A 22,528-nucleotide genomic window follows, 5' to 3' on the forward strand; every position below is an offset into this window, starting at 1 on the left:
CTAATTAAATTTACCTACATAATTAATCTCCAGTCACAGGAAAATTACTAACAATACTGTCTTTGGAAAATATAAATTCGCTTGAAAGGGAAATGAACCAATGTCCCTGTCTTCTAGTAACTGAGGCCCTGGTTATATTCAGGCCAGAAACATTAGGGAAGGCAAATTATTCACATAGCTGACACCTGATTCTTTGTCATGGGAAAAGATGATCCTGCTGGGAAGAATGTGACCACTGCATGCCATGAGCCTCTGACCCATGACAATTTAGTGCGAAGAAAGACCATTTGTGATGTATTGAGAAACTTGAGGCCTTGCGCTGGGAGCACATAGATGCTCTGTGTAAGCAGTGGAATGAAAAACGTCTCATAAACCACGTGCCTGTACACCCTCAGCCACCATTTTGCCTATCTGTAGAAGAGTTTGCTGCTCCTATATTGATCCCAGCCATTTATCTTGGAGGACAGACAAAGAAACCCCTGAGAAGGGTTGAAGTTTACTGTTGACACACACATTCAAGAAAGGGGTATGGATAATGCTGGGACTTATAGATCAATTATCGGAGAAGATTCTTAGATTATTGAGCATTTGGAGAAGCTTTGTCTGATGAGGGATACTCAGCATGGTTTTATGAGGGGCGGGTCATGCCTCATGAGCTGATTGAATTCTTTGAGAGTGTGACAAAGCACATTGATGACGATAGAGCAGTGGAGGTGATGTATAGAGATCTTAGGAAGGTGTTTGATAAGGTTCCCTCTGGTAGGCTCATTCAGAAAGTCAGGAGGCATGGGATCCAAGGAACAGAGGTATGGATTCAGAATCGGCTTACCTATAGAAGATAGAGGGGGCTGAGTCATATAACACTACAACAGTGAAATAGGCCCTTTGGCCCATTTAGTCCATGATGAACCATTGATCTGCTCGGTCATCCATCTATAGCTGTCCAAATCCCTCCCATCCATGTGCCTATCCAAATTTCTCTTAATTGTTGAAATCAAACCTGCGTCAACCACTTTCACCACCCTACAGGTGAAGAATTTTCCCCTCATGTTCTCCTTAAACATTTCACCTTTTACCCTTAACCTTTCTAGTCTTCCCCAATCTCAATGGGAAAAAAAGACTGTACATCTGGGTTGTAGGTGAAGAGTGTTCTGCCTGGAGGTCAGTGAACAGTGGTGTTACACAGGGATCGGTTATGGGACCCCTGCTCTTTGTGCTTTTTTTCTACATAAGTGACTTGGATAAGTTTGCAGATGACACGATAGTTGGGTGGTGGTGTTCAGGGTTTTAACAGGACACTGACAGGATGCCAAGCTGGGCTGAGAAGTGCTAGATGGAGTTCAACCTGGAAAAGTGTGAAGTGGAAGATCAAATTTGAAGGCAGCATACAGGGTTAATAACAGGATTCCTGGCAGAATGGAGGAACAGAAGAATCTTGGATTCCACATCCATAGATCCCTCAAAGTTGCTCTGCAAATTGATAGGTTTGTTAAGAAGGTGTATGTTGTGTTGGCCTTCGTTGGTCGGGGGGTAGGATTCAAGATCCATGAGGTCATGTTGCAGCTCTGTAAACCTCTGGTTAGACCACACTTGTAATATTGTGTTCAGTTCAGTTCTGGTCGCCCTATACTTGGAAGGAAGTGGAAGCTTTAGAAAGGTTGCAGAAGAGATTTACCAGGATGATGTCTGGATTGGAGTCTAAGTAGAGATTGTTTTGCAGAGAAAAGAGCCAAAAATACTCAATTAATCTTTTGCCTGCTATTTCTTGGTCATATAGTTTTATGTTTATACATAGCAGTGCAGGTTTTCACAAATGAAACGGCAGAGGGTTTTAAGTTTAAGAGAAACTGTATCAGCTCCTTTTATCGTCAATCAAACACAGAGCACGTTGTTACATCATCACGTCAGACCAGCCTCTTAAAGAGAACCCCAAATGAATGTAGGTGGTTGTGAATTATGCATCTGTTGTATTACTCTGCACAGAAACCCCCAGAATTTACCAAAGCCGGCATCGGGAGCCTGCTCGGAGCCCAGCTTAGGTCCTATGCTCCATGACTAGAGTAACAGCAGGTGCCTCAGGCTGTCTGGAGGTGTGTTGACACACTGCTGGTCATGATGTGACACCAGGGGCATGGTAATGGAACGCTCCAACTTTTGGTGGGCCGAAATACATTGAGGTTTCTCCCTCCTATCAATGATAAAAGACTTTTGCCTCCTTTCCAAAATGCAGAATGGGCCATCATAAGGGAGCTTAAGGAGATGTTGTTGTGCATCATTGCAGATGAAAACGAATGAGTTGAACTGTAGGTCAACCGGAACCCAAAATGCTGAACACCTTGATGGGAGGTAGGAATAGGTGCAAAGGAATTGAATTTTCTGAAGAGGGCAGAATGCTGCTGACTGGCCAACCAGGTGGCCGTGGCTTCAGGAGCAAAATCACCTGGCACTTGTAACGACTGCCTGCATACCGTCTCAGCTATGGATGTCAGCAGGTCTTTTTTGAGAGCTGCTCTGGCCCCCAGTAGGACCCACAGGTGACGATCATGCCAAAACTCATCTGTCAGGGAAGCTGTCAGAGCAGCCTTTACGGAGCTGTGAAACCGCTCAAACAGGCCGTTGGACTGTGGGTGATAAGCCATGGTGTGATGTAGCCTAACGCCGAGGTTCTGGGCCATTGCAGCCCAGAGGTCTTATGAGAACTGGGGACCACAGTCAGAGGAAATATCAGATGTGGTGCCAAACGGAGCACCTCAGGTACTGATGAACGTCTGTGCCACGCCTGCGGCATCGTCAATGCTAGCGGAATGACCCCTGGCCAGTTGGTGGTATGGTCCACCGTGGTAAGGAGGTGTGTAAAAGCACAGGAGGGGTGAAGAGGACCAACCAGGTCCACTTTGGCATGGCCATACTGTCACACAGGGATCTCATAAGGTGCCCATGGTGCCTGAACATGACAGTTAATTTTTGCCCACTGGCACTCAACGCAGGCTGCTCTCCAATCATGCAGGTCTTTTCTAAGGCGGTGCCACGCAAACTTTAGTGCAAACAGTTTCTGTAAGGCCTTCCGGCCCGGATGCAAGGATCCGTGAATGGAGTTAAAAACATTCCGCCTTCACCTTGCGGGCACTATGGGGTGAGGGCGACCAGTTGAGGCATTGCTCAGGAGAGAAACCCCAGCTTCCCTGAGCTTAATGTCAGCCATTCACACGCCCATGACTGCTGCTTAGTAAGCCTGGACCTCTGGGTCAGTAGTTTGGTCGGCTGCCATGCTGGCTTTGTCAACCTGGGAAAGGTCAGCACCTATAAGCCATTACTACTGACCCTTTCCAGGTTGACTATGTTGGGTCAGTAAATTAACCCACATTATTGTATCTATTCTTTGTTACCAATATTTCTTCCTCACAGTTCTTGTTCAGGAATCTCCGTATCCTCTCTGTGAATGACATTCCTCCACTTATATTTCCCGCACTCTCTGGGTATTTTTGTTTCAATTTTCAATCAAAGGCAGCCATAATGGAATGGTGGAGCAGACATGATGGGCCAAATAGTCTAATTCTGCTCCTATGTCTTACGGTTTTTATCATCTAAATGCCATCAACCAACAAATTTAACTCTTTCCCTTGCAGATGCATATTTGACATGTTAATTTAAAAAAATACCCCCCCCCCAAGAAAAAACTTCCTACAGCTGAATGAAGGCGAGTCTGAAGTTGTCCTATTTGGCCCCCCTGAATCCATTAAAGTGATTAGCAACAGTCTTGGTAACCTGTCCACCCTTGTCAAATCCCATGTCAAAAAACTTGGTGTGATATTTGATTCCACTTTGAAGTTTGACAAGCAAGTTAATGCAGTAGTAAAAGCCAGTTTTTTCCAGCTTCGTACTATTGCCAAAATCAAGTCTTTTCTCTCTTTCAGAGATCTTGACAAAGTCATCCACACCCTTATAACCTCCCACTTGGACTACTCCAACTCCCTGTATACTGGGATTAGTCAGTTGTCCCTGTCCTGTCTGCAACTGGTCCAGAACACCGCAGCCAGGCTCCTGACAGGTGCCCGGAAGAGGGACCACATTACTTCTGTCCTGGCCTCTCTCCACTGGCTACCAGTACGGTTTAGAATTGATTTTGAGGTTCTCCTGATTGTTTTTAAAGCCCTAAATGGGCTGGCCCCCTCCTATATTGTAGACCTTCTAAACCCTTATTCTATTTCCAGGTCCCTCAGGTCGGCTGACTTGGGGCTCCTGGCTGTCCCGCGATCTAAATTTAATTTCAGGGGTGACTGCACCTTTGCTATTGTAGCCCTAGTTTGTGGAACAGCATTGCCCTCCCTATCAGATCTGCCCCCTCCATTGACCCTTTTAAGTCCAGGCTCAAAGCTTACCTTATTTTATTCACTAGCTTTTGAATCTTCCTGATGTGGCTGATTTTTTGGTTTGTGCTTAGGCACATGTTTATTTTGTGCCTAGAAGCTGTGTGCCTTGTTGTTTATATCTGTGTTTCTTGTATTTGTGATTTTAGCTACCTGTTATGGATTGTACAGCACCTTGGTCAACATGGGTTGTTTTTAAATGTGCTTTATAAATAAATTTGACTTGACTTAATTTGATATATTAGTCATTGGTCTGATCAAAACACCATCCCTTCCTGTCCCATCCTGCTGTATCACTGAAAAACAAATATAAAAGTGGATGCAGGAAATCTGAAATAGAAACAAAATATGGTGGAACTACTCATCAGGTCAGGCAGCATTTGTTAAAAGCAACACGGGGTTAATGTTTAAGGTTGATGGTACGGTGTTTCCCCGGTGCCAGGGCCAAGGGTGTTGCTGAACAGCTGCAGAGCATTCTGATTGGGAGGGTGAAGAGCCAAAGGTCATAGTGTTGAGGTCGCAGTACCTGACAAGCTGGATAGAAACAAGCTGACTTCGGGGAGCTAGGAAGGAGGTTAAAAAACAGGATTTCAAAAGTCGTTATCTCAGGAAAGTTCCAATTGCCACGTGATAACTAGGAGAATAAAGTAAATGAATAGGTGCCTGGAGATAGTTAAGACGGATTTTTTCTTTCAGTTTGAGGCTTTGGGAATGTTTGTGGGTCAGCTGAGATCAGCACACACGGAATGGGTTCCACTTCAAAGGAACCAGGACTGACATCATTGGAGGGAGGGGTAGATGTGTGGAAGCAGTTATTGGGGAGGGTTTTTACTTTGGCAAGGATAGAAACCTAAAGCGGAATTCAGAAAGGAGAAGATCAAAGCAGGTAGCGTACCAGATGAATTCCAGGGATGGCAGGCTTGCTGTGTGATAGATTAGATGTGTATCCTCTAGAGTTAAGGTAGAATGAGGAGAGATCTCATTGAAAGTTACAAACTTCATACAAGGCTCAGCAGGGCCTTCCCCAGCCTGACGCGGCTTGAATGAGGGATCACTGTCTCAGAATAACTGTAAACTGTTTAGTACTGACGTTGGGAGGGATTTTATGACACAGAGGGTGTTTAGAATTTTGTACCCCAGAAAGCTCTTTTGCTCAGTGATGAGTTCATTTAAAGCAGAGATGGATAGATTTCTAGACAGTAAAGGGATGTGGGGGCCCTGGAGGAAGGCGAGCAACCATGTTGATGTATGGTGAAGTAGATTTGAGGGGCTGGTTGGCTTACTCCTGCACGCACTTCTGTTGTAATAATTTTATATCAGAGCAGATGGTCTTGGGTTTAAATATTTGACTAATTTCCCATACAATATAGAAAGGTATGAAATTGCAGATGCGGAAAATTTGAAACATCATCAGAAACATTGCAGCATCTTTTGCTTTTACCCTTCCCTGGTGAATAGTGGGCATGACCCTTCGCTGAAAGAGCAATGACATTTATTGCGGTGCAGCGTGCGGGTGTGTTGGTGTCTATCAATCAGTCTTCCGGAACAGGGGGCAGTGTACCTGGTGAGGGTGTTGTAGTGCGCCGAAGAATTGTCGGCCACGTCAACATAAGGTATGTTCAGGAAATGCAGGTAAAAATCTGCTTCGAGCCTTCCCGCAGAGCAGGGCACACAGATTCCATATTCACTGTGGGCCGCTTTGTGTTGAATCGTCCCCCGGTTTGTTTATAGTCTCGCACAGACACTTTATATTTAACCTCGATATTTATCGGACGGTGTTCACGTTGATGTTGATGTCAGATTGCTGACTTATTTAGATTTCATCCAATCCTAAATATTGGATGCTTCCAAGTGTTGAAACCTCAAATCCTATCCTTGCCTTCAAACGCTGTCTTAACGTTATAAATGTAGTGAAGATTTGGGATTTTTAAAAAACTTGCTTTTATATGGGCCCTTTTCGACGTCAGACGCCCCAAAAGCCGAAGTACATTTTAACGTGTACCCAGATTCGTGGGAAATACAGTATCATTCCACGAACACCCACGGGTTAAGAATAACTTGATATTTGGTGTGAGCTGAGCGTTAGCCAGAGATTTCCAGATAAATCCCTAACCCCTTTCTGTTTCGGCCATGCATATCCATTTGACATTAGAGTCAGGTTTATTTCACTGACATGTGCCGTGAAATTTGTTGTTTTGTGGTACCATTGTAACGGAAGACATAAAAATACAATGTTACAATAAAAATAAAGACTGCAAAATAGGAATAGTGGGGTAACGTTCATGAGTTCATGGATCGTTCGGAAATCTGATGGCGGACGGGAAGAAGCTGTCCTTGAAACATTCAGTGGAAGACATAAAATACAAGTGGTAGCGGTGTTCGGTGTTCTCATTTAATATTTTTTGAAAGATGATAATTCCAGTAGTAATGAACTCTGTCAGTTCTACACCGATGTAAGGATTGCCCCCGCAGTTTTAGCTCATCTTTTGACTTTTCCCACTGAACCTTTATGTTTTCATGAAAGTCCGGGAATACTGGGCACACTGCTTGGGGTGGGGCTTAGTATAGAGCGGGGTGGTGGAGATAGGTACTCGCACTAAATTTTTTTGTGTTGTATGTTGATTTGACTCTCTAATTAGGAGTTGCATCAACATATTGAATGATTCTAATATGTTTTCCATTTGGATACCATGTCAGAGAGAAATGCAATGTACCAAGAGATATAAATTTAGGTGTAGTGATTTAGGTTGTGGATGTGCAAAACCAAAGTAAAGAAACGAAAGGCAGCGCCCAGAGGACAAAAGTGGGAATGTTTATTTGTTGTTTTACTGTTTGCTTATGTGTTGTATGACATTGAAAATATAAAAGGACAACTCTGCCCATAAACATAGTATATAGACTGAGATGGCGCAAACATGAGGAATTCTGCAGATGCTGGAAATTCAAGCAACACTCATCAAAGTTGCTGGTGAACGCAGCAGGCCAGGCAGCATCTCTAGGAAGAGGTACAGTCGACACTTCGGGCCGAGACCCTTCGTCGGGACTAACTGAAGGAAGAGCTAGTAAGAGATTTTAAAGTGGGAGGGTGAGGGGGATATCCAAAATGATAGGAGAAGACAGGAGGGGGAGGGATGGAGCCAAGAGCTGGACAGGTGATAGGCAAAAGGGATATGAGAGGATTATGGGACAGGAGGTCCCGGGAGAAAGACAAGGGGGAGGGGGGGGAAAAACCCAGAGTACGGGTTCTAACTTCCACTAATGCCCCACCTCCCCCTCGTACCCCATCCGTTATTTATATACACACATTCCTTCTCTCACTCTCCTTTTTCTCCCTCTGTCCCTCTGACGATACCCCTTGCCCACCCTCTGCGTTTTTCCCCACTCCCCCTTTTCCTTCTCCCTGGGCCTCCTGTCCCATGATCCTCTCATATCCCTTTTGCCAATCACCTGTCCAGCACTTGGCTCCATCTCTCCCCCTCCTGTCTTCTCCTATCATTTTGGATCTCCCCCTCCCCCTCCCACTTCCAGATCTCTTACTAGTTCTTTCTTCAGTTAGTCCTGATGAAGGGTCTCGGCCCGAAATGTCGACTGTACCTCTTCTAGAGATGCTGCCTGGCCTGCTGCGTTCACCAGCACTTTGATGTGTGTTGGTAGACTGAGATGGAGTGGAATCAGGTATTGTGGTCCTCTGGAACTTCTCAGTGCGGTGGGTTCTGGTTAATTGGGACACATCAGGACCAGTACTTTTTGGCCCAATTAAGCAGCTGCCCCAATTAGCGGATTTGATTTAAATGAAAGACAAATGAGAACAATACCAACGCTGCTACAATATTGTTCTGCCTCTTGAAGCACTGTTCATTTTGTGTGCAGTTCCTTTTGTACAAACATTACTTCCTGCTCGTAAACTCTTTTATACATAATTTCCGGTGCAGCATAATGCGGATTTCAACTTGAAGCACACACCGTAGAAAGACATTGATCTCCATCTACTTGTTATTTGCCTTTGAAACAGCAATATCTTTTTTCACAAAATGTTCTCATTTAAAAACCCTGAAGAAAGCTTCCAGCTCGCAGGATTTTTGAGGTGTTTAACTCCCTGCCTAGCTTTCTACTGCGAGGGCAGTGGAAGTACTATAAAACAGTGTATTTCTAACAGTTATCAACAGAGGAATTCATCCTGTATATGGGATGTTGAGGGAGAGAGGGCACCTCGGGTGAACAGGCTTGTGCTCCAGGCTTGCTCACTCACCTTTGACCCCCAGCGGACACTCAGCTCACACCTATGGCTCCAAGTAGCTGTTAGTTTGCGACGGCAAAGCCGGTACACTGCTTTGACTGGCAGGGTAGCTGACGGGCCTCGTAACCCGGTGATACAGGGACATGGTGGCATGTGAAGCCAGCTCTGGTGGACTGGGCAAGTGAGATCTGATGGCCAAGAAGGTAGTTTGGCAATGCTTTGTGGAGAGCAAAGGGCATGATCAGGTACACAAGAAGTCATCATTATCCACTGCAACCAAGGAAGACTGCAGTTTGTGATGACTACTCGTATCACTGGTCTCAGACTGCAGTTTGTGACGATGACTCGTATCACTGGTCTCAGACTGCAGTTTGTGACGACGACTCGTATCACTGGACTCAGACTGCAGTTTGTGACGACGACTCGTATCACTGGACTCTGACTGCAGTTTGTGACGACGACTCGTATCACTGGACTCTGACTGCAGTTTGTGATGACGACTCGTATCACTGGACTCTGACTGCAGTTTGTGATGACTACTCGTATCACTGGTCTCAGACTGCAGTTTGTGACGATGACTCGTATCACTGGTCTCAGACTGCAGTTTGTGACGACGACTTGTATCACTGGACTCAGACGTCTGAAACTGTCCCAGTTTAATGGCTTTTCTACTTTAAAAACTCTCCCACACAGGTTTCACTGTCATCGTCCGGTGAGGCGTTCAACAAATACACTGCTGTGTTCTTTTGATTGACTGCAAATGAACAAAACTAGAGCAGATACCTAGTGCAGATAATGGACCACCCTTTATACAACGCTTTTGATGATTACATCCTCCAAATCTTCATTTTCATTGTAACATTCAATATGATTGTCGATCCCTTCAAATTCTTTGTCGTCCTAACTTGTTGAAGTAGTGAAATGGTTTTTGGCATCTCCAAGCCTGCTTGCTTGAAACAGCAGTGAGCAAAACAGATCTGAATTGTTTTACTGCTTATTTCTCGCCAACTGTCGGTGACAAAAATGACTGCTTTTTGAATGCAAACACGTGCAATTAATGCTATTTAAAACCTGTTTGTTCTAAGCACAGTATAATGTATGGCCATACAAGTTCACAGGACATAAGCTAGTTAGAAACTGTTTAGCAACATACTCCTACCTTAACGGCATAGTGTCCCAAATAAACTAAGGGAATACCAGTTACTTTCTCGATTAGATTTATTTTAAAGTTTTCTCAAATAAGCAACTGCTCCGATGAACTGATGGACCAATTAACCAGAATCCACTGTATATAATTGTACATGTTGATATTATGAAGGCGGGGTCAATAATTGGCTTTGAATCTTGAAACATCTCAAGGCTTTGTGGAAGTTTCTAGACATTGGGGCGGGGGGGTAGATTCGGTTTAGTCTAAAACCATATAGTTAGCATGTCTAGCTATATTATTGCTGTGTATTTATTGAAAGATTATATGTAATTGCTCTTAAAATTAATGACCTAACCAAGAAAGGATAGATCTGTTTTTTTTTTAACCGTAGACTGTAGTGGCCATGCAGATAAAACTAAAGGCTAGCTATAATTATAGCTTTCTGAAGCCTAGATTAGATCAATTTTGAATCCTGTGAATTGAAGAGAATATATCCTGCACACATTTTCTCTACATTTTCACTTAGATTTGCTTTTTTTCTCTGTTTCTAGATCACAAGATTATGGGAGAGGTGACCCTTCATCCAGCATGATTTGCTATTCTCATCCTTATGGCCAGCAGTGATTATTTGAGTACTTTGACAGCAACTGAAAAATATCACACCAATACAAATATGAAAACAGTGTTCTAAAATTTAAGGAATGGTCAGAAGTTTAGTAGCCTAACTGAAGTCAGAGTGAGCCAGTTTACCCTATTACTCACTTCACTTTTGGAATGCAGTACCAACAAATGGTTTTGATTTGGATCTCTCTTCTAGTTGGATAACAATAGTTTCGATTCATCTGTGTAGATACACACAGCAGAAAACGTTCATTATAGCTGAAAAGCAAAAGTGAAAAACAAATCAGTAAAATAATTTTGAGCATGCGTTTCCAAATCTGTGTGTTTCTGGGAGTTATTTTGAGGAGCTGTGGGTGCCGTTCCGAAGATGCAGACTTCAAAGATTGGCGGGGGAAGCTGAAAACAATTCGGAATGGAATTCATAAGATTGACACATATCTGAATGCAGCACTGGATTTACTTGGCGGGGAGGATGGGCTCTGTAGGTACAAATGCAGTGATGGTGAGTAAAATGATCAGTAGTCAATTTTGCCATTCAATAAAAGCATACATAGTTATAAAGTTAAAATATGACTCATTGGGTTGGGGGACTCATGTCATAGTCATCATGAATAACATTTCCTTTTTTACACTATTCCCAAAATATATTTTACCTGCTTGTCTCGTGAAGTTGATGACCTGGAATAATTTATTGAATATATGCACATTCTTGTGACCTTATAAGAGGTCGTGTTTAACTACTTTGGTTAGTGAAGTGATTATCTGTCTTTGTGAGGTAACAAAATTGAGCTCTAAACTATTCTAACTTGTTGAACAAGGTTTTTTTTTGATGGGGAATTCTGATAGCCAAAATAAACCTGTGGTTGATGATTGTCCTTTCTAAACAGTGATCACCATGGTGGTGATACAGTTCTAGTACTGAGATTAGCTAATTTGAACCGGTGATCCTGGTAAATGCAGTACATTACCATATATTGCAGTGTTTTTACAAAGCTGGCAACCAAAGTGTGGCTATTACTTAAAGAATTTTGAAATGGTTCAGTCCGATTTTTTTTTAATGATTACGTACCATTCTAGTTTGATTGAAAATTGCTTTAATTATGTCTGTTGATCAAAGTATTTTCTGGTGAATTTGGATTCTGTACCGTAGGTTGTTGTTTGCTATACTTTGTTCCATGTGGGCCTTGTATCTTGCAGAATTCTTAAATCTTGTTCTTTCTAATATCACAATATAACATGAATTTTATCATTACGTCTCTTAATTATGGGAATAATCAATAGGGAACATGAATAATAAAATCATAGCAGAGGACCATTAGGGATATTTTTCTTAGAGTCACAGAAAAATACAGCACAGAAACAGGCCCATCGGCACATTTAGTCCATGCTGAACCATTTGAACTGCCTAGACCCATCGACCTGCACCCAAACCATAGCCCTCCATACCCCTACCATCCTTGTACCTATCCATGCATGTACCACTTGCGATGGCAGCTCATTCCACATTCTCAAGATTCTCTGAATAAAGAAGATTCACCTCCCAACTCCTTAAACTTCTCACTTTTCACCCTTAACCTATAATCTCTAGTTGTAGTACCACCCAACCTCAGTGGAAAAAACCTGCTTGCATTTACGTTATTTATACCCCTCAAAATGTACACCTCTATCAAATCTTCCCTCAGTCTTCTACATTCCAAGTAATTAAAGTCCTAACCTATTCAATCTTTCCTTATAACTCAGGTCTTGCAGTCCTGGTAACATCATTGTAAATATTCTCTGTACTCTTTCAATGTTATTTACATCTTTCCTGTAGGTAGGTGACCAAATCAGCACAGGTACTCCAAATTAAGCCCTAGCAATGTCTTGTACAACTTCAACATAACATTGCATTTCCTGTACTCAGTACTTTGATTTATAAAGGCCAATGTGCGAAAAGCTTTCTTTATGACCCAGTTTACCTGTGCAGTCACTTTCAATGAATTATGGACCTGTATTCCCAGATCCCTTTGTTTTACCACACTGCTCAGTGCCCTACCGTTCACTGTGTAAAACCTACATCTGGCTGGTCCTACCAAAGTGCAGCACCTCACACTTGTCTGCATTAAATTCCATCTGCCATTTTTCAGCCCATTTTTCCAGCTGGTCCAGATCCCGCTGCAAGCTCTGATAGTCTTCCTCGCTGTCAACTACACCCCCAGTCTTGGTGTCATCCACAAATTTGCTGATCCTGTTAACTGCATTATCATCCAGATCATTGATATAAATGACAAACAGAATAGACCTAGCAGGGATCAGTGCTAGGTCTATTCTGTTTGTCATTTATATCAATGCTCCCATGCTGGACCTTGTCAAATGCCTTGCTAAAGTATGTGTAGACAGCATCCACTGCCTTGCCTTCATCAACTTTCCTGGTAACTTCCTCAAAAAAACTATAAGATTGGTTAGACATGGCCTACGTGACCTACCATGCACAAAGCCATGCCAACTATCCCTAATCAGTCTATGTCTATCCAAATACATCCTTACACATCCAGTCCCTCAGAATACCTTCTAAATTCTTTCCCACCACTGATATAAGCTCATCAGCTTATAATTTCCTGTTTTATTTTTAGAGTTTTTCGTAAATAGCAGAACAACATTATATCCTCTAATCCTCTGGTACCTCACCTGTCGCTAAAGATGCTTTAAATATCTCTGCCAGGGCCCCTGCAATTTCTGCACCTGCCCCTCACAGGGTCTGAGGGAACACTTTGTCAGGCTCCAGAGATTTATCCATGCTAATTTTCCTCAAGATAGCCAACACCTCTTCCTCTGTAGTCGGTATAGGGTCAATGACTTTGCTGTTGCTTTGCCTCACTGTGTCTGTCTCCTGAGGATTAATTTTGTCACTTGTAATTCTTTTGCTCTTAGCATATCTGTAGAATCCCTTAGGATTCTCTTTCACCTCGTCTGCTAAGGCAACCTCGTGTCTTTTAGCCCTACTGATTTCTTTCTTAAGTGTTCTCTTGCATTTCTTACACTCCTCAAGTACCTCATTTTGTTCCTACCTGCCTATACCAGCTATGCACCTCCTTTTTTTTCTTAATCTCTCTTCAATTTTGAACAGCTAATGACATTAGTATTTTTGATAATGGTTGAAAATGATTTGATTACTATAAACATCTTTTTCAGGATCCAAGCCAGTTCCTCGTTATGGTTATAAGCCTCCTCCACCCAATGGATGTGGCTCTCCTATGTTTGGAGTTCATGTAAGGAATGTTGTATTTTTCCCAAGTTTATTTCAGTTCAGTTACAAATATTAAAAGTATTCAAAGTTCAAAATAAATTTATTATCGAAGTACATATATGTCACCATATACAACCCCGAGATTGATTCTCCTGAGGGCTTCAAAAACTATACAAATTAGTGGAACAGATGGAGACTTTTTTGTGCCAATGACATATAAGCTAGTTGCAAAACTATATAAACAATATTCTTTGTACAGTTGTAAAAAGCAATATGATGCTGAAAGTCAAGATTGTAATTTTCATTTGAGCCCTTATTTCTCAGTATTACTAGCAATCATCATTTATTACACATACTAAATTTGTAGAAACTGCACCACATGATTTATGAGAAGGAAAATAAAATCATATTTATCTTTTCATTTTGAAATAGCTGAAGCAAGAAAAGAGTGAAAAGAAATTTCTGTTTTCTTTCTGTTGTTATAATATAAGCTTCTGGGCTACCCACCAAAAGATTGAATTGTTAAAACAATTTTGCATTTCTAATAGTGTGACTAGCTGGCCGGTGGCATAGTGGCATCAGCACCGGACTTTTTTGTAAATTACTTTATTTTCAAAAATTTCAAAATTTTCAAAAAAAAAAACAATGAGATCTGCAAAAACATACCAGCTCAGACATGTACAAAAAAGAAATAAGCAAAAAAAAAGACATAACATTAGGGGGATGCCTATTGTACAAAATGCTCAAAAATACTAAACATTAAATCTCAAATGAGGGCCGTGAGAAATCATCCGGGGGGGAAATTGCTTATCCGCCCCCGGCCTCGTCCAGGTAGGCGAGAAATGGATCCCAGATAGCCAAAAATTTTTTAATTGAATTGGTTCTCAAGAACCTAAGTTTCTCCATCTGTATGACTGAGATCATATCAGCCATCCATCTCCGAGAGGAAGGGGGAGAGGGTGATTTCCATTCCATCAAGATAAGTCTTTTGGCAACAATCATCTCCACCGTAAGGGGCTGTTGTATGGCTGCAGGGAAACAAATAGATTGCGAGCAGCCAAATATAGATCAGCAGTGGACTTTGAGGAGAGTGGCTCTGGGTTCGAATCCGGCCAGCTCCTTACGTGCTTTCCATCCATGCTGGGTTGAACATTGAGTTAGCAAGTCAGCCTTGTTAAAAAAAACAGACCAAAATGCTAAAGAATCTGCAAGGTTGCAGCCTGATGCACTTCAAAGTGCGGAAAGGAACAGCAACAATCACAATAGTGTGACTATTTAGCCCAGTCCAATCAGCAAATAATTGTTAACAAATTCTTGTAATTGCTGCCTTTCTTAAGCCAATCCTTGCCTTATTTTATATGTGCCAAACAGCCTACAAAATTATCAATTGTTTCTGTTTTACTTTGTCCATCAATGTTGCTTCCTAGTTCTGCTGGCTCCATGTTTTCTTACTGTGCCATATTTAAAATCATCTTATCTGTTAGTTCTGTAACCTCACATGAACCTTTCCCAGTCCTGTTTCATGTACTGCTATCCATCAGTTCCAGCTAGCTTTATCTCCACTCACTGTATTCTTCTTTTTAGCTGTGATGGTCCTCTTTGGAGTGCCCTAAATAAATCAATTTACTTTGCTACTTTCCTAAACTTTCAGAAACCTTCTCAAATATATTTTAAAACTGCGAAAAATTCTGCAGATGCTGGAAAACCAAAGCAACGCTCACATAATGCTGGAGGAACCCTGCACATCAAGCAGCATCTATGGAAATGAATGCTGATGTTTCAGGCTGAGGCTTTCTTTGGGATGAGAACGAAAGGGGGAAGACATCTGAATAAATACATGGGGGAAGGGAAAGGAGAACAGCTAGAAGGTGATAGGTGAAGCCAGGTGGGTAGGAAAGGTAAAGGGCTGGAGAGGAAGGAATCTGATAGGAGAGGTGAGTGGACCGTAGGAGAAAGGGGAAGAGGGGGGTACCCAGGAGGAGGTGATGAGCAGGTGAGAGAGGTAAAAGGCCAGAGTGGGCAGTACAAAAAGAGGAGAGTGGGAGGGTATGTATATAGCGGAAGGAGAAATAGATATTCATGCCATCAAGTTGGAGGCTACCCAGACAGAATATAACGTGTTGCTCCTGTACCATGAGGGTGGCCTCATTGTGGCCCAAGAGGAGGTCATGGACCACCATGTTGAAATGGAATGAGAATTGGAATTAAAATGCTTGGCTACTGGGGAGTTCCGCTTTTGGCGGATGGGGCGGAGGTGCCTGACAAAGCGGTCACCCCAATTTACGAGAGGTCTCACCTATGTAGAGGAGGCTGCATCGGGAGCACCAGACACAGTAAATGACCTCAGCAGATTTTCAGGATAAGTGTTGCCTCACCTGGAGACCCTGAATGGAGGTGAGGGAGGAGGTGAATGGGCAGGTGAAACACTTAAGCCACTTGCAGGGACAATTGACAGGAAGATTAGTGGGGAGGGAAGAATGGACAAGGGAATCACCAAAGAACTGACCCCTGCAGAAAGCGGAGAGAGGGGGAGGAAGTAAAGATATTTTTGGTATTGGGGTCCATTTGGGGATGGTGGAAGTTGCAAAGAATGATGTGTTGTATGCAGAGGCTCATGGGGTGATAGCTAAGGACGAGAGGAAACTATCCTTGTTAAAGCTGCGGGAGGATGGGGTGAGTGTGGATGTTCAAGATATGGAGATGCGGGTGAGGGCAGCGTCAATGGTGGAGGAAGGGAAACCCTGTTCTTTGAAGGAGGACATCTCTGATGTCCTGGAAAGGAAGGCTACATCCAGAAAACAGATGTAGCGGAGATGATGGAACTGAGAAAAGGAAATAGCATTTTTACAGGAGATGGGGTGAGGAGAGGTATAGTCAAGATAACTGTGGGGAATCAGTAGGTTTATAAAAGATGTCAGTTGACACCTTGTCTCCAGGGATGGGGACAGAAAGGGGAGACAGGTGTCAGAAATGGACCAAGTTAATATAAGGGCAGGGTGGAAGTCAGAGACAATGTTGATGAAATTGACGAACTGAGCATAGATGCATGAAGCAGCGCCAATGCAGTTGTCAATGTAATGGAGGAAGAATTGGGGAGCATTACCAGGGAAGGCTTGGAACATGAACTGTTCCACGTTGCATTTCTGTGTTTTTAGATAACACCAAGTATTTCCTTTCTAGCTGATTCCATTCTTCCCCTTGAAACACATCTTGGCTTTTTTTATTGTTTGAAGATGTTTGATAAATGTAAATTATGGTTAAGGAGGATTACTGTTCAAAGGTTCAATCAAATTATCAAGGGAGTCTCTTTCCTCACAGTAAACAATAAGGAACTGGGGAAGGAGCCAAACAGCTGGAAACAATATCATTTAGATGATGACCAAAGAGGGTGTTGGGAGTCACCCAATCTGTGATGTGGAAACAAAAAAGGAAAAAAGCACGGCAGACAACCTGTAGGCAAAAAAACTAAGGGAACACTCCAGGAAGGATACCAGTATTGCATGTACAGCATATCCTTAGCTCATTCATTGTAAGAAGTTCTCTTAATGACCTTCTGTTTAAAAATGCATTATCTTCAGCCATGAATATTGGAAAACCTCAGATTTGTTTATAAGCTATTGGTTTTTATACATTTGAATCTGAAGCTTTTGGAAGGAGATCAGCCAGGCTTCTAGTTCCTGTCTGCCTTAAAGTATCTGTATAAAAAAGAGAATATGATTTGAGCTTGAGCTTATGACTGAATAAGCATGTCTGAGTTTATACATAAAGAACTGCCACTTGAGAGACATGCTGAATCATAGCTTGGGTCCATACAACTAGACCCCAACAAGCAGCTCCTGAAAGGATGAGAAGTGGAAAAAAATTGTCACATATCTCTTTGTATCAATTGCCTTTGCCCTTTGTGTTCTAGTCACATATTACTTTTTTAACCATGCAGTTTCAATTATTGTGATAATGATCAATACTGCTATTCTATTTCAAGCAATATACTTAATTCCCAACAGGCACATAAGGGTGATGAAGACTTCAGATTTCTTCTTCTGTATTACATTTTACCTTTAGTTTGGGCAGCAAATAATAATCAATAGAGAATAATATTGATTATTACTCTCTCTCAGTAACTGCTCCAGGAATCCAACAAAATTTACATAGGCTGATATTTATGTTCTTTTCCAAATTGTCCATCTGTTTTAGTACCCCTGAACTCTGTCATAAATGGTTATGTCCTCCCTCTTTTACAGAAAGGATTCTTACATTCGATCTTGTTACTCCAAGAGTTTTAGTTTTGCCATTCAATCCAATTTCTTTTTTCAAGCTCCACTTGGAGTTTCGGAGTGAGAGAGATGTACAGGTCCTATTTGCCATCGTGTCTTTTTTGGCCATCAAATACCCATCTATACCCATTTTCCAGCAGGTGGCCTTCTTTGCCTGGTGATTAGAGTGCTTGTCTAAATACATAAATCTACTACGAGTCTTCTGCCTTTTCCATCTACCCAGTTCTTTTCAACTACCACATGGGTGAAAAGGTTCCTTCTAAACCTTCTAATCCCTTGTCATAAATGTTTGCCCTTCAGTTGTGGATACCACTGCTGTGGATACAAAATTCTTGCTATCTATCCTACTTATGCCACTCATTACTTTGTATACAGCATTGAGTTCTACTAAGTGTAATGTGTCTAAGTTTGCTGATGATACAAAATTGAGTGGAAAAGCAAGTTGTGCAGAAGATATGGAGAGTCTGCAGAGAGATAAGGATAGGTTAAATGAGTTGGCAAGGGTCTGGCAGGTGGAGTACAAAGTTGGTAAATGCAAGGTCATCCACTTTGGAAGGAAAAATTAAAGAGCAGATTATTATTTAAATAGTAAAAATCTGCAGCAGGCTATCAAGAAGGCAAATAGAATGTTGGCCTTCATTGCTAGGGCGATTGAATTTAAGAGCAGGGAGGTTATGCTGCAACCGTATAGGATACTGGTGAGGCCGTACCTGCAGTACTGCATGCAGTTCTGGTCTCCTTACTTGAGAAAAGATATACTGGCTTTGGAGGCAGTGCAGAGGAGGTTCACCAGGTTGATTCCTGGTGATGAGGAGGTTTGACTGAGGAGAGATTGAGTCGCCTAGGATTGTACTCACTGGAATCAGAAGAATGCGAGGAGATCTTATAGAAACATATAAAATTATGAAAGGGATATCTAAGATAGAGGCAGAAAAGTTGTTTCCACTGGTGGGTGAGACTAGAACTAGGGGACATAGCCTCAAAAGCTGTTGGAGTAGATTGAGGATGGAGTTGAGGTGAAACTGCTTTTTCCAGAGAGTGGTGAATCTGTGGAATTCTCTGCCAAATGAGTCAGTGGAGGCTACCTCAGTAAATATATTTAAGACAAGGTTGGATAGATTTTTGCATAGTAGGGGAATTAAGGGTTATGGGGAAAAGACAGGTAGGTGGAGATGAATCCATGGCCAGATCAGCCATGATCTTATTGTATGGCAGAGCAGGCTCGATGGGCCAGATGGCCTACTCCTGCTCCTATTTCTTATGTTCTTAGACTCTACTGCTCTCTCCTGTCCTCCAAAGAAATCAATTTTGCTTCACAACTGAAATATGTCATCATAGACAAAATGCTGATGTGTCTCCTCTCTACCCACTCCAGTGAAATTGTGTCCTTCTTATAGTACAGTGATCAGAACTGCTTACTCTGATCTAGCTTGACCTAACCATTAGTTTATAAAGCTGTACCTTCCCGTTCTTGTACTGTGCCCTGGCTAATGTAGGCATTCAGGATTCTTGTCCTCTTCACCACGGTATAAACCTTTGCTGCCACTTTCAGAAATCTTTGGATATATACACCAATGTCCCTTTCTGGGAACCCTTCCTGGGGTTCTGTATGTCCCAGTCTTCTTAGTCATTGCAAAACACATCACCTCACTAACCTCTTGGAAGTGCATCCCCATTGATGAAGGAATGGAGTAGCAGGGAATTTCTTTAAAAGCAATAGTTAGTTGAATAAACCAAAACTAAAAATTGATTGTAAATATGCCCCCAGAAACTCTTCAGTGACCAATGCTAGTAGACATCAAGAAATTCCTCCAGAATTTTGAAACATCAACCCCAGCATCTGCAAACTTGTAGTGTTGATTCCAAAACTGAATGCAGATTTTATCATGATTAGAACACAGCTTTTGAAGATTTTGAATTTCTAATGTTCATGTATATTTTTATGAAGTTAGATGTGGGAATTCCTTCCATGACGAAGTGCTGCAATCAACATGATCGTTGTTATGATACCTGTGGTAATTCTAAACAGGACTGTGATGAAATATTTCAGTACTGCCTTTCAACAATTTGCAGAAATGTACAGAAAACATTAGGAATAGATGCAACTGTACAGGGTAAGTGTTGGTAACATCTGCTCCTCATTGCATTCAGTTGTAATTTGTAACAGCTCATGAAGCATTGACATTGTAAGACCACATGAAATTGGAGCAGAATTAGCCCATCAAATTTGCTCTACCATTCAATTATGGTTGATTTATTTTGCTTCTCAACCCCATTTTCCTGCCTTTTCCCCATAACCTTTGATGCCCCTAATTAATCAAGATCCTATCATAATCTGCTTTAAATATTGGCCAGTGACTTGGCCTCCACAGCCATCTCGCCAGTGAATTTCATAGATTCATCAGCTTCTAGCTGAAGAAATTTCTCCCCCCCCCCCCCCCCCGGATACTAGACTCTCCCACTACTGGAAACATTTTCTCCACATCCACTCTGTCTAGGTATTTCAGTATTTGGTAGGTTTCAACAAGATCTTCCGTCATTTGTCTGAACTCCAACGAGTACAAGCCCAAAGACATGAAATGCTCCTCGTACATTAACCCTTTCACTCCCAGGATAATTCTCGTAAACTTTGGACCCTCTCCAATGGCAGCACATCGTTTCTTAGATATGGGAAGCAGAACTGCTCACAATACTCCAAATGTGGTCTGACCAATGCCTTGTAAAGCCTCAGCATTACATCCTTCCTTTTATGTCCTCGTCCTCTTGAAATGAATTCTAACTGCAATTGCCTTCCTTATTTGCAAGTTACCCTTTAGGGAATTCTACACTTGGACTCCCAAGACCCTTTTCTGATCCAATTTCTGAATTCACTCCCCATTTACAAAATAATTTTACACCTTTATTCCTTCTACCAACATGCATGTTCATACATATACCTACATGGTATTCCATCTGCCATTCTGCTCATTCTTCTAATCTGCGCAAGTCGTCTGCAAATTTCCTGCATCCTCAGCCCTACCTGGCCCCACCCAACCACAAAACACCTATTTTTGTATCATCTGCAAACCTGGTCACAAAGTCATCAGCCCCGTCTTGCAAGTCATTAACATGAAAAGCAGCAGGCCCAAGATTGGCCCCTACGGAACATCACTTAGTCATAGGCAGCCAACCAGAAAAGGCCCCCTTTATTCCTACTCTTCACCTTTTGTCAGTCAGCCAATTTTCTGTCCAAGCTAGTAGCTTTCCTGTAATATCATGGGCTCTTGTTTAGCAGGCTCATGTGTAGCACTTTCTCAAAGGCCTTCTGAAAATCCAAGTAAACAACATCCAGTGATGCCCCTTTGTCTTTCCTGTCTGTTATTTCCTCAAAGAATTCCAAAAGATTTGTAAGGCAAGATTTCCCTTAAGGAAACCATGCTGACTTTAGCCTATCTTATTATGTGCTCCAAGTAGTCTGACTTAATCTGACAGTAAATTATAGACCAGTAAAACCTGATTTCAGTGATTGACAAGATATTAGAGTCCATTATTAAGGATGATGGACTCATCCTTATTAAATAATGGACTTTAATATCTTGCCAACCACTGAAATGAGGTTTACTGGTACACAATTTACTGTCTTTTGCCTTCCTCCCCTTCTTAAAAGAGTGGAGTGACATCAGTGATTTTCTAGTCATCTGTAAACTCCTGGTGACTTACTTATCTTCATAGCTTTCAGCTTCCCAAGTCCCTTCTCCTTTGTAATAGGAACTATACTCACTTCTGCCCTTGCCACTCTTGATTTTTCTGGCATGCTGCTGGTGTCTTCCACCGCTAAGACCAACAAAACTACTTACTCAGTTCATCCACCATTTCTTTGTTCCCTATTACTATCCCTGCATTATCATTTATCAGTGTCTGATATCCACTCATGCCTCTCTTTTGCTCTTTATATATCTGAAAAGCCTTTCGGTATCCCTTTTTATATTATTGGCTAGCTTACCATTATACAAGTTTATTTCTCCTTACTGGTTATTTTTGTTGCCTTCAGGTGGATTTTTGTCAAACATTATTTATCTCTTTTAAAATGATGTTGACTATTTGATTGATAATTTTCTAAATGTACTGCTGTTATCTCCTTATTCCAACATTTTCCTAATGATAGATGCAAGGTTATCTGGTCTATAGTTTCTTGCTTTCTGTTTTCCTCTCATGAATAGTGGCCTTACACTTAAGATTTTCCAATCCTCTGGGACTTGTCCAGAATCCACATAATTCTGGTAGATTACAAATAATGTATCCAGGATCTCTACAGCCACTTCTAAAATCTGGAATACAAGACTAGGAGATTTGGTTGGTCTTTGGACCCATTAGTTTGCTGGTATATTTTTTGAATGTTTTTTATAAACCAGAGGCTATCAAGTTAAGGAGATCAGGCAGGAAAGATCAAATCAGCCATCATATCTTCAAATACAAGCAAGCTCAATGAGCTTTAACACCAATGAGCATTTGTGCTCATCTTCTGAGGAGTTAAAAAAGTTGTGCCAATAGCAGTTGTTACTTTTAAGAGAAAGGCTTCATGTTGAGCCCTATCTTGTCCACATGGAAACTTTGTACAGCTAGTAACTAGATATAATTATTTAAATCTCCATCTACATAATGAAGGTAAACTTATTT

The 22,528-nt window shown here is 41.8% G+C and overlaps 1 protein-coding gene across 2 annotated transcripts in view; it reads left to right on the forward strand.

Annotated features, from left to right (window-relative positions):
- The window catches only part of pla2g12a (phospholipase A2, group XIIA), a 31,685-nt gene that overhangs the window by 1,314 nt on the left and 7,843 nt on the right, over nt 1-22,528 (forward strand). The window contains exons 1-4 of one of the 2 annotated variants that reach the window (XM_063060655.1): nt 5,860-5,980; nt 10,303-10,874; nt 13,544-13,620; nt 19,821-19,986. In XM_063060655.1, the coding sequence (XP_062916725.1) occupies nt 10,676-10,874; nt 13,544-13,620; nt 19,821-19,986 (442 nt within the window). In that variant the 5' untranslated portion in view covers nt 5,860-5,980; nt 10,303-10,675. Of the gene's footprint in view, nt 1-5,859; nt 5,981-10,302; nt 10,875-13,543; nt 13,621-19,820; nt 19,987-22,528 lie in introns of those variants that run through there. The other variant, XM_063060653.1, reaches the window with a different exon arrangement.

The sequence above is a fragment of the Mobula hypostoma genome, chromosome 10 (genome assembly GCF_963921235.1).
Source record: "Mobula hypostoma chromosome 10, sMobHyp1.1, whole genome shotgun sequence".
In the NCBI taxonomy this organism is placed as follows: domain Eukaryota; kingdom Metazoa; phylum Chordata; class Chondrichthyes; order Myliobatiformes; family Myliobatidae; genus Mobula; species Mobula hypostoma.